The 13,716-nt window shown below is 32.8% G+C and overlaps 1 protein-coding gene across 1 annotated transcript in view; it reads right to left on the bottom strand.

Annotated features, from left to right (window-relative positions):
* OLFM3 (olfactomedin 3) overlaps nucleotides 1-8,557 on the bottom strand; it is a 212,126-nt gene extending 203,569 nt beyond the window's left edge. Inside the window, exon 1 of the mRNA XM_081307402.1 lies at nucleotides 8,422-8,557. Coding sequence (XP_081163528.1) covers nucleotides 8,422-8,490 — 69 coding nt within the window. The 5' untranslated portion in view covers nucleotides 8,491-8,557. The remainder of the gene's footprint in view (nucleotides 1-8,421) is intronic.
* Nucleotides 8,558-13,716: the final 5,159 nt, after the last annotated feature.

Below are 13,716 nucleotides of genomic sequence, written 5' to 3'. Positions count from 1 at the left end.
ACTAGTATAAGAATATGGAGTAAGGGAAGACTTTCAATAAAACACTTTAGATCCTTAAAGAAATAATTCAGTTGTTAAAGAGAGATGGAAAGGTACAGATAGTATACTGACTTATTCAATAAAGCCAAGGCATTACATAAAATAAAGGTACTAAAATTTATTCTTGCATATTTACACTATGTTTAGACTTATAAATTTATATAAGTACACAAAACTTTGTAATAAGTGGATATAATAGCTAAGAAATAGAAGAATAGACTGACTTGCCAGTGAGCCTCATGAAACATCAAGTTGTTTACTTGAGTATTTTAGGTTGTTCAAGGTCAGAGCACTACCATAAATCAAACATAGCACTAAGGATGGCAATGTGGAGCAGGAAATTAATACAAAACTTAAAAAAGAGACTTTTTTCACATTAGTCAAGATAAATAACTTGATATAAAAGTTTTAAGCCCTTGAAAATCTGGTTATTAAAGTCATCTTAATTTCTCAGTACTTAAAATCTAGTCTGTTTGTAAGACTGAATTAAAAACTGAGATTATCATCATATGCCATTTATCCAAGGATTGAAAGATTTTTAGGTGTTTATTGACCTATTTTTTGTTGTTCATTGAATATTTATTAAATATCTTATCTGAATAAAATCTTGCACTAGTTGTTATATAAAAAAGGACAAGATAATGACCAAGACACAAAGCCTGTCCTTAGAAGTTAGCATGAGAGAGACACAATGCAATAAATATTTTATGATTTAGCAGGGAAGATAAAACAAAATAAACACCAATTAAAAAAGAAAGTAGTAAGTGTATAATAAATTTCCTTTTTTTCTTTTCAAAAAGGAGAGATTGGAAAGTATCAATAGCTATAGATTCAAAGATAAGTAATACCCAATTCTTTTCTTACTAGAGTTTTAGTTTATCAGGGTTGGCTTTTCTCGAAGTAAAAGAAATGTCAGGGAAAACTTTATAGAAGAAGTGATACTTGAATTTTATCTTTAAATATAGGTAAAAAATTTAACATATGGGCAAAAGAGAGAGCTTTTCAGGGAGAGGTAAAATCATGAATACAACAGCATCTGTGTTCTTCTCTCTGAACTTATTTTTATTCTTCTGAAGGTTTGGTATGGAAATGACAGAAGGCATAGCTATGTAGTATATGTTTTATCATACATTGTTTTTAATGCCATAAAAAGATAAATATTCTTAAGAAACTATTTTTCAAGATTACTTCAAAAACCTTTTGCATATAATTATTAGTGTAGTTAAAGTTACATGGCAGAGTTGATCTTAAGTTATTTCTTTCTCTCAGATACCCCAAATTATCTGTAACCTCTTACAGCAAGTAAGAGAGATAAATGAAACTTCATTATGGTTTGGTGTACAAGTATATTTGAACTTATACATTTTTAGCATATTAGTCGCTCATGAGTAGAGTCTACCTGAGATATTACATAGTTCATACCATGTTTTTCTAGCCTTCATATTATGTATAAGGGTTGAATTGAGAAAATATTCAACTCTTAAGTTACTCAGGTGAATTTGCTATTGGGTTACCAACTTCAGCAGAAGTGGTATTACTGTGGGTAATACACCTGAGGGTCAAGACCATGTCAAGGGCTTTCTACAAGTGTCTATTGAGAGAAGAAAGGTATAAACAAAGGACTGAGGGAGAGCATTTCAAGAAATAAAGAGTAAAAAAAAAAAAAACTATAACATACAATGTGGTTCTTTCTCCATGCCTCTTTACCTTGAACATTTTGAGTTACTTGAGAAAATCCATTTTCTTACATTCTTTCTTAAAGATTATATTTGAATCCCCACAAGAATTTAAACTACTTTATAATTGGTATACTTTGAAAGACACAAAAAGCCCATAATTTGCACATTGGGAAGAAAAGCAGTTTTATCTCTTGGTAGATTATTTTGTTAAATATATGATTGTCTATGATTAGTCTAAAAACTCTTTTTTTTCTTGGTGTGATTTAACTTTGATATTATGGAACCATTCTTTGGGTCTTGCATTATTTCTTAAGAGATTTGTAAGAAGTGCCCCATTCGATATAAGTATGGCATAAATTTTAAGGTAAAAAATTTAAACTAGAGCTTTGGATAAATTATAGGCTAGTTCTGAGAGGCTGTGCTGATAAGTTTATTTGACATTCACTTTTCTGAAAGTTGAGAAGAGGTAAGAGCAAGAACAAAGTTGAGAAGAGGTAAGAGCAAGAATGAAGCACCTTTTACTGTCATGTATCTTTAATATATACTATAGCTTTATGGTTTAAAATACAAATTTTCACATATATTAATATCATCAATAATTGTATAGTTCCATTCCCATTATACAATTCCTTAGTTATGAAAATAGAGCTTCATACAGGTTGACTATTGAAAAGTTGTGCTGTTGTACTTAAAGCCAATTTGAAATCCTCTGCTTTTTTACTAGTTCATGAATATAATTTTTAAAAAAATTGTTTTTTAAAAAAATGTCATGATGGTGTAACTTCATAAAAAATACTTTGCAGTTTTAATTGGTAAGTGGCACAGATTGAGCAAATTGAGGACCAATTTTAGACTAAAATGTTTAAGGACTACTATTGGAATATCATACTTTAGATTTAAACCAGGGCTTTGAGTGTTTAAATACTTTCAATATTACCTTAATACTTTAATGCCAAAAGGAAACAGTTTTATTTACATGTATATACTTGCACAGATAACACCAGTGTCTCCTTGTAATCTCACTTTACCAACTGAGACAACATTTTTATTTCATTTCTTCTTTATTAAATTCTCTACAGCCAACTGAGTTTTATTTTTCAATAAAATTATGGATAACTAATCATTCAGGCAGGGCGTAGTGGTGCACACCTGTAATTCTTGTGGCCTGGGGGGGCAGAGGCAGGAGGATCACAAGTTCAAATACAGTCTCAACACCTTAGTGAGGGAGGCCCTAAGCAACTTAGCAAGACCCTGTCTCTAGATAAAATATAAAAAGGGCTGAGAATGTTAAGCTGTTAAGCACCCCTGGCTTCAGTACTCTCTAGGCCTCAGCTTTACCCAGTCTCATTTTGTTCCCAGTACAAAAATAAAGGATTTTCTAATAATTTTAATTCTAGAAAACATCTGCAAGAATGTGCTTGCTTAGGAAGAGTCCACGAAAGAATATGTACTGCTTTTTATAAGTAGCCCTTCTTAATACCTCCTATCTCTCTTCAGAATAATACCCAGCAAATCCTTCAATATGGGAAATAGCTTTTTGCTTTACTTTTCACTGGAGAACTTTTCAGTAACTAGCAGACTTATAACTGATGTAGAAAATGTTGGCTTTCAGTACTAGATTGATAAATAATTTTTTCCAAGAGCAAAGTTTGATAGGTGAATGGGTATCAAGTATGTGGATATAGGAAACAAGAAGGGTGGTAGGAAATAGGAAATTTCAGGCTCTGAATGCCAAACATAAAAAAAATAAAAGTTCGTGATATTTAGGAGGTTCATCCTCAAGTCTCTTACCTATGATCTTACTAAGTATACCTCACAAAAGAACTCATTAGTTTCTGGTTAATGGATCAAATATTATTAATTATTAAACAGAGTCATTCTAGGGTTTAATAAGGAAGTTTTAAGATGATCCAGACTCCTGATTTTATGGATGGAGTCCTGAGATCACAGATTCCCCAAAGTCATATGTCATCACTTGCAAAGTAGAGATTAGAAATGAGAGACCCTGCATATTATATGCCTGGTGTGTCAACAACGCACTAATCAACACAATAGTCAGTTTCAGAGATACAGAGAATAAGAAAGAGAGAATAAGAAGACAAAGGAAGGAAAGCTTCACCATTTTAACCTTTTCAATCTGCCTGGAGAAAGAGTGAGAAAAACTATATACTTTTTCCAAAATAAAAGTTTAATTAGATTAAGGAGGGTGAGATAAAATGAGAGTAGGAAGCTTTCTGCTGTTTCAAAACATAGAAGGACTACCTTGATCTCTCCAGTTTTTATCATATCAGGGTCTACCAGTGCATAATTATAGGTCTTGCTAAATGCCACTGATCCATATTCTCTGTTCTAATTTGGTTTGATCCTATCCTGTAGAGAATGACTCAAGCACACAGGAGACTCAGGGGAAAATGGAGTTTTAAGGTGGATTTCAAAAGAAATTAGAATCATCTCAGTATGTATCTTGCTATTTTTGTGTGTGTGTTTTTTTTTTTCAATTTCATTTAAAAATTGTGAGAGAAGGAACTTTAACAAGATTCATGTATGAAAGCAACCTCTAGGCAACTTAAATATTTTATTATTGTCTTAAGCAATACCAAAAAATAAATACAGACATTTATGGTGTATTGCATTATAAAACATTTAACAACACAATTATTAATGTTATCCTTGTCCCCATCATTTTTATATGATTTTTTAGCAACTTTCTGATTTAAGGCAAGAGTTCTAATTGCCTAGGTTGTTTTGGATAGAAAAAGCAGCTTGGTTTTGGACATTATTGCTGTATCATTGTTATATTTTATGCCTTTAGTGTGAGTGAGTATCATGGTGAGAAGTTTAATATTTCTAGGTGAGAAGATAGTGAATGCTTCCTCAGTATAGCATAAGTCCCCTGGTAAGGCATTTTGCAATATTTTAGCACACGATTATGACTATTTTAAAGTCCCACAGTCACTATGATATGTGGATATACCCATGTCACCACCTTTTTTTTTAACTGTTCCCCATGTGTCTGACTCCAGAGTATGTGTTCTGATTGAAAGCAGCACAGCAGTGTTTACATCTTTCTTTTTTCATAGTTCAGTTCTGCAAAGCAGAGAAATTCATGGCTGATTCTCAGGAATTACTGTTTAGTAACAATGTTCAAATAACAGCCTGCTAAAAATCTGGTAAAAGAAAAAAGGAGTCCACTCTCCTACTATCAAGGTCATTACTGAACTCAATGCCTTCAGTTTAAAAGCACAGAGATGCCATCTAGCAGCCACCATCAGGAATTTCCTGCCCTGCAATAGCCTTTTCCCTATGAAACCGAACAATAAACAAATTCCTGCAAGTTTTCAGTTTATAAAATTTTACTTATTGAATGGTGATTTGGCATATTGCCTATAACTCAAACACTCATTACAAAGGAAATTAATTGACAGCTCTTAAAATAGGCAAAGTGATATACCCATGAGTTTTTCTACAAGGAACTGGAAACTTGTTAATCAGACTTTAATTAAGAAAACATAATTGAAATAATTTTCCTAAGAGAAAAATCAATAATATGTCTACACAAAAATACAAATAATTAATTAGCAGTGAATTGCTTTCCTTTGCTGGAAGAAAATATTAATCTTGCTAATTTTCTGATGTACTAAATGACATAAAAGGAAGTATGTACACACTGAAAGTAAGTTCATCGTGAATATAGAGGCTTTGTCATTTCTTTTGAATTTAAAAATAAAATTGACTTTCAAGCTAACCATAAGATGGCGATACCTAAGCACTTAACAAAACTGTCATATAAGATCTATAAGCTTCAACCACAGGGGAAAAAAAATCATTATAAATGCAAATATTATGTGGTCTTCCATAGATGTTGGTATTGTTCTTAGTAAACTATTTTTTTCAGTATATTAAATAAAAAAGGTACTTAGTAAGATTTTGAATATTTGATATTTATGGAATCCTATACTTTAAAAAAAACAAAATGCTCAATTTTAAGAGCTGTCCTATTTTATCAGTTTGTGATTATCCATGTGTGATTATACATATGTTTATAACAATCATAAAAATAAGAATTATATTTAAAGAAAAATGAATATATTTTTGAAATTCTACGATAACAAATAACAGTCTTAATGTAAGAGTATGTAAAAAAGCAGCTGTTTAGAATTTCTGTTTATTTAAGTGTCATTGCTTAAATTATTGCTTATTTGCCTCACAAATGTGATTTTCCATGGTACTATGTTGTTGGGTTTTTAAATTTAACCCTGACATAATTTTTGTATGAATTCCAACTTGTTAAATAAATAAATTTCAATTTTTAAAAATCTAAGCCCTTAAGAACAATAGTAAATAAAATCTGAGAAAATATGTAGTTAATAACCAAATTGAAAAATAGTTTGGGAACACAATAATGAAATTTGTAATTCATTTTGAGGAGGACAATATAGTTTGGTAACCAAATATAGTTTGATAAAATAGAAAAATAGCATTTTCATTCTTTGAAAAGTAATACTTTGTCTACAAACCCTCAAAATTTTGATACCATTAAAATTAAATATTGTTATTTACATTTTAATATTCCTGATAATGTTATATGTGGTATTTAACAAGATATTGTATTTTGTTCTTTGTATACTGTGTTGAAGTATCTAGAAGCTTAGAAGGACAGTTTGAAAAGTTAATGTATTACTTTCCTTCCCTGGATTTCTTAGGTCAGTTGTGCCAAACATTCACAAAATTAGAAAGTTTTATATCACTTAATATGCAGAAATAAACTCATCAAAACTCAAAAAGATCATATTTATGAAGAATGGGTTATTTATTTGGGGAATTCTCCATATTTACAAAAGATTGTATATATATGCATATAATCTTGGAAACATTGAAGGCAAGCAATGAAGATATGTATGCACTCAAGATATCAGACAAATAAGATCATACATTCAATTGTTAATGAAGTTCTACATAGGTCAATTTTTAGTGCATTATAGTTATACATAATAGTGGGATTAATATCGACCCTTTTACAAATGCATATTTCAGTGCCCACTACTATTCTCTCCCTTCCCCTCCTCTTTCCCTCTGATGCCCTTGCATTGCTCTGTTAGTCTTTCACAGATTTGAATTTTCAAAGAATGACAATATTTATTTTAAGTGATTTTTCTGTGTGAACTCAGTAATTAATTTCGATATTTAAAAAAATTTATCAGTAATGTTTCAAGCAAGCTATATTATGGAATATGGTTCAAAAGTTTTAACCAAAAAAGCATTCAAGATTGGCAGTGAAATATGGCACTACACATGCAGAGGCAAAAAGAAATGATTTAAAAGTATGAAAACAGAATCAACACTATAACATCGGAGCAGAATGCCTTAGAACCACATCTTAGTAAACAAAACATGCCATTAAGATTATTAAGATAGAAATCACCACGCTCCATGTGAAGCTTTCACAATGAAAGTGTAGTACAACCTTAGCTTTGAAATAAAATGATTTTATTTTCATCAGCTATCTCTAAATATGAAACTGCACAGAAATAATTGTGAGTACATATGACATGATTCTAAGTTTTCACTATATACTATGTTAGGCCTAGAAATAGAATGACCACAGTATTATATTTTGATTGGCAAAATCTTAGTTCTATTCCGTTATGAAAGGAAAGAATTTCTCTAACAACTACACAGATGATGTAAAGCTTCAAAAACAACTTTACAATATTCCAAAATGCAGCTTTAGATAATTTTTATAAATAGCATCCTTTTCCCAAGATTGTCAAATTGCTTTTGAACCGTTAAATAAGTAAAATAATAAAAATAATTGGCTCTCTCATTCTTTCCCCCAGATGCTTCCAACTTATTCCAGATAATTATGATTTTCTTAGAATGCTGAAAGCCTTGAAATTACCACACTTCACTTTTCTCATATATCTCTGAAAATATTTTTTTTCCATATTTTCCTGACTTTCTAGCAAAGGAGCTTAGTGATCACTTTAATTGACAGTACTGGATTTTTTTCAGAGTTCAACAGCTAGGAGAGGACTCATCCTTCTTATTGCCCTCCTTAGTTTGATAGGGTTCTCACTTCCTGTTTCACTGATAAATCAGAACTTCCTCAGTGTTTCCTTATTTCCTTAATGAAAAGAAAGAAGCAAACACAAGCCCCTTTCACAGATGCCTCTTAGCCATGGCAGAGAGTATATCTGCCGTTTTGCCGTGTGTGTTACAAGCAGCATCCCAAATGTTTTGGACACAAACCGCAGCACGTCTGCGATGGGAGTATTATTGACCAGCATCAGCTGGAAAACGCTTCCCTGCTTTCAACAAAGAAACGGTTCACCATCTCCTAATGTTTATAAATGGCATTGTTTCAATTGCAAACTCCTTTGCATTACCCGTCCGACTTCAGGAGAGAACATTAAGCAGTTGGACACGGAATAAGCTAAATTCCCCCGAGAGCCGCATTGCCCGCTGCCCATACACATTATATTCGCTCCTGGTCCCTCCCCCCACTCACACCAGGACTCTACCTTGAGGAGCTATTCCTCCGGTAGTTCACCTTGTTATCTTCCAAGCAGTGGGGATGCGCCAGACACCACAAGGTAGCTGAAAGCTGTCTCCTGTGCTGGTTTTGGCATATTTATTTGCATTTTGGTCGGTTTATTACATATTGCACATTTATTTCAAACAAGAGTCAAAATAGTGTCCATACCTTGGAAGGATCTAATCCAGCAAGCAAATACAGCAGCAGGAAGTTGAGAAGGTTGGACGTCGCCCGCATTCTGATCTGGGTTTTTGCCCCCTCTTTACTCTCTTTTATGTAGCCACTCCACTCACTGCAGAGACCTTTCCCCCGTCAGTTGCACTTTCTGCCTGCCAGTCGGAGCCGAGTGGAGGCAGAGGCGGTGGCAGCAGCAGGAGCAGGAACAGCAGCAGCGGTAGCTGTAGCGGCAGCAGCGGCAGCCGCCCTGGGGGGCGATCATTCCGCAGGCATTCTCAGAGCAGGGAGTCGGGGAGCTCAAGTGGGTGGGTTGGGCTGCAGTGGGCGCTGGCCGAGGTGCTGAAGCTCCTCCAACCGGCGCGCCCCAGTCTATCCTCTCCCCTGCTGCTGCTAGAGAGCCAGCTCACCTCAAAAGTTTTGACCCAAGAAAAAGATAAAGGGAGTAACTGCTGAGGGAGGTGTGGAGACCTGGACAACGGATATGACATCACTACTGCTCCTGGGGGTTTGGGGGGGATATTTTTCGGGGAATTTGTTAACCAAACAAAGATTGACTCTCATGCTCCAGTTCAGCATTTGCTGGCAACTTGAGCTGCAGAGAAGTAGAGTCAGCTAGAGACAGGGTTATGAAACAAATAGTTCACTGGAACCTTCTGTTGTCATTGACAGAGGACTTGATATCCTATCTAGTGCTTTAAACAAAAGTTTGCGGTGCAGACTGTCAATGGATATTTTCTAGTCAAAGCCCACGTTTTAAAAACTATTATAGATGTGTGTAGTTGTTTACGTCATTTATAGATGTGTATGATCCCATTTATGAATACCTTATTGAAATAGTTTTAGTTAGATATTGTGTATTTATCGAATTAGGGCTTTCTTTTTAAATCTGAAAACATATGCAGAAATAAATGAAAAGGGGTTATTTTTCTTTTAATGGAAGTGGCATATTCCATTAGTGTCTTCCCAAACTGAACTATGCCCCCCCATACACATCCAGACCTAGAAATAAAAATTCCCTCTTGACTTATGATTTTATGTGAAAAAAACCAGTGATGACCGATTGATTGAAAGTGTTTTTCTTTCTTTTTTTGGAGGGGGGCTTAAAAAAAAAAAGAATAGCTGCCTCCCAAGAGGTAAGAAATGTCAATTGGCAAACTCTCTCACTCACTTTGCATCATTTAACTATATTCAAATATCATTTCTTTGAAGCCCCAAGGTGTTCTAAGATCAAAAGGTGGTGTGGATTGGCCACCACCCTGAAACACCAGTGGCATGCAATGTAACTTTAGTTCTCTTAGCTTTTGTTGATTTTTCTAGAAATGATGCTCCCTGAGAATTAAGATATGCAAACCAGAACTATAGACAGACAGAGCTTCCCTTCAGTTTCACATAAAAATGAAGAGAAATTGCTCACACAGTATACAAAATTTCCACCAAACTTTCACTGAAAATAATCCATTTTTAAAAGATAAGAAACACAATAAGGATTGAAATACTTTTAAAGTTAGAATTCCTAAAGATTTACCTCATATTACATCTATTTTTATCCCAAAACTACAAATATTTATTCATTTGTGAAGGATTACTTGAGTTGTTTTTTTTTCCTAAAAACCATAGAAGACATGAAGTACATTAAATCTGAAAATTCCTTTTGAAAAGGTGGATTATGCATAATAAGTAAATTGCAGAACAATAGAAAGAAGGTGGAATTACTTATAGTGCCATTCATTTAATGATAACCATAGCAACCATAACCATATTTAGAATTTCCCATTGTTTTCTAGCAGAAATAGAAAAAAAAGTTTTCATGGAAGGTTTTAGGCAAAATTGCAGAGTTATGCCTGACAATCTTTGGAATAACTTCTTGGGGCATATTTGGAGCTCTGTTTTATTTACTTTTTTTAACATCTCTTCTTTATATATCTCTTTCTGTCTTTTTTATTTATCTATGTACAAAAAACACCCTATTTTTTCAGTTATTCATACTGAAAAAATTCTTGGAAGTTGTATTTTGCACCACTTTAAAATCTTCCACATGACTGCACAGTTAGAAAATGAATTTACAGTATTGTGGCAGCTGAATAATATAAATGTGCATTTTTATTGCCTATTCTTTAAATATGAATTTTTATTTTCTTTGCATTTACACATGATTTTTTTTCTATTTCCAAAGTATCTTCTACCATGTTTTTTTACATTTATACCTCTCACTTATTAAGCAGTACAACAAACTTAAGTATAAAAAGTTATATTTAACAGACATAGGAAATAGTAATACAAAAACATAATCATATCAATTTTATCACTTCAAATTCAACAGGTATTTATTCTTGCAATAGTAATAATGTCTTTTTCTGGAAATAAAATATTCTGATGTCATACATGGTATTTGCAACAAGACTTCTATGTGGGCACACATTTTCCCTTTAACTCTATTTTTCTACATTTTATGGCACTGGAATATCATTTGTAACAGGAGATAATAAGAAGACAAATTTTATGAAACTTTGCCAGAAAACATGTGATAGAAGAGGACAATAATATTTAGAGATCTAAAGTAAGTAATGTATTGTAATTATGATACAAATGAAAACAGATGATCTTAGCATACTTACAACATACTTGCCGTAAGAAAAGCTGAGTCATTTGTAGAGAACAATCAAGCTCAGCAATAAATCAAAGCTGTATTAAACATGGCTCTGAAAAATAAAAGCTGTAAACTAAACAACACAAATTCATCAATACCCTGCTACTCCCTTTGCCTTTGAAAACAAAGTCATAAAATTGCTTGGTTTTTCTTAAATATAATTCTAACTATTCCTTTTAGTCATTTGTTTTGGATTAAAGCCCTCTTATGTTTTCTTATAGTCAATTTGATGACAGTGCAGGTCATATTATGCAATGTATCTGTGCACAGCAATCTAGAAAGCATTTCTCCTTGCAAAGACGAAAATCCATGAAGCTCTTTGTATCTCCTATCTTACATTAGCTAGTCAGGAGTTTCCATTTTATGGGAAGGATATACTTATAGTATATCTACTTTTGTTTTCCCTGTCATTTCAGGTTGATGACTGTAGCTAATTTAAAACAAGTTATAAAATGTGGCATATGACTTAGATTTAGAAATCTTGCATTTTTCAATGCACATACAAGAAAATTGATATTTCTGTGTTTAGTCAGCCTTTTGTGGCTACAATGGGCACAAATTTTCCCTTTGCTCTGAAACTTATGTAACATTACAAAAACTTTAGCTAATACTATCTACAAAATTGAGTAAAAACAAACATTTGTGAAATTGTGTGTATACATGACACAACAAAAAATGCATTTAAAAGGTCCAATATTACAAATGTAAGTTTTCAATTATGTAGTGGATTCTAGTGTTAGTTGACTGTTTTATATGTTTTCATCTTCTTTTGGTAAAAGATTTTATGATATACTTCTTTCATATATTTTGCAGTGCCTCAGTATTTCAGAGATGTTGCATTATGTTAAAAAATACTGTTACTATTTTGGTTTCATCTTTTACCAAACATTAAAAGACTTTGTTATTTTAAAATAAAATTAAGATTTATCCATCAGGTAATATAAATCCTTAGGCATTTTTTCACCATTTATTATATAAATGAAAATTGCCATTAATTTATTTCCTAATGTCCTTGACCTGTCAGAGTACTGCCACACTTTTATTTTTTGCCTTTGGCTCTTTTGCTGTTTCTTGAGAATAACTTCTCTTCCCTGATAGCTTTTAAAACATTTCCATATAGATCCCCTACCTCTCCTACCTACTTTGTCTAAATTCACAGGCCATTTTTATCTGTTTACTATTAGTTTATATGCTATTAATTTTCTATTTTCTCCCTTATTGGAATATATTCTACCAACAGTCTTTGTCTGCTTGGTGTCCTATTCTAATTTAAGAATTTAGAATAGGGCCTGACAACAGACAATCACTTCATAACCGTTTAATGAAAAAAGTGAACAAATGAGTGACTTTTCCAATTTTAATTAATTCATGCATGATATTCAAGTTTTTGCTAGATGTCACTACTTAATTTTGTATAGATATCTCAAATTCAATATTTCAAACCAATATCTTTCCCATGTTATATGAGTTTGGACATGATTTTTTTTCCCTATTATGAAGTAAAAAGCATGGAAGTCACACCTGATTTCTTCCTCTTCTTTGACCTTAAATTCAATACATCACAAATCTAATTTTAATTTTCTCTAAAATATCTCTAAATCCATCTCATTTCTCCATCTATAATTAAGTGAGGACCTCCTTCTTTATCCTCTGAATTATTACAATGGTTTCTTTCCCTTGCCTTAACCCCGATTTTTCTTTTCTTCTCTCTTCAATTGCAGTTTATAGATGATTTATTTAAAGACCATTTGGGCAATGCTGCCTCTCAGATAAGAGTAGCTTCCTATCATCTACCCTGTCAACTGTGGAATCCTTAAGCTGGTTTACGAAGGACTTTTCATGATACAGCCCCTAGCTGCCAGTGCAGTGTCATTTTCAGCCATTGTTTCCCAATAATTTGAAATAACTTTAAATACTTTTAGTTTCCTTAATGCTATTCTGGTTTCCTTTACCTGGATAATTTTTACTCTGCCTGTAAGTTTTACTTTAAATACCAACTCATGTAGAAAGCCTTTTCTAGGTCCCTAGTATCTTCTCTCAAGTTGTCTCAGTATGTTTTATAATTCCTTGTGTATAATTTCATCATTGTATTTACAACACTTGGTCATTAGACTATAGTTTTGTGTCTTCTTCACTTGATAATAAAGCTTTTGAGGACATACTGATTATCAGTTGTTGCTAAACTGAGCTTTACCAAAATTTAGTAGCTAAAAAAATGTATTAACTGTCATAGTTCTGTGACAATTCTTTTTTTAAGAATTACAATTGGTGTCAGATGTCATTTTGAGATTAAACTTGACTGCATATCCAAGGTGGTGCTCTTCCATGGCTGCAGTTGATGCCGGTTCTCAGCATCAATTGAGAAGGTTCTACACAATATCCCAGGGGCTAATAACTTCTATGGATAAATCCCAGGATTCATAGGTATTGCACTTTTGTTGAAGCAAAGAACTAAAACCAGCTCAGATTTAGGGGTTAGATATTTAGGCTTCATTTCTCAATGTAAATCATGGCATGTGAAAACAAGGAAGGAAGAGATTGATGGCAGCCATATTGAAATTATATAACAAAGGGATTATTTTAAACACTCATATAAAAATCCGCATGGTGTCCCTACAATTACTAATCTATTAGGCTTG

Source organism: Spermophilus citellus (genome assembly GCF_964194105.1).
Source record: "Spermophilus citellus genome assembly, chromosome: 9".
NCBI classification, from domain to species: domain Eukaryota; kingdom Metazoa; phylum Chordata; class Mammalia; order Rodentia; family Sciuridae; genus Spermophilus; species Spermophilus citellus.
Note: the sequence above shows the minus strand (reverse complement) of the source record. Positions and strands in the feature narration are given on the sequence as shown.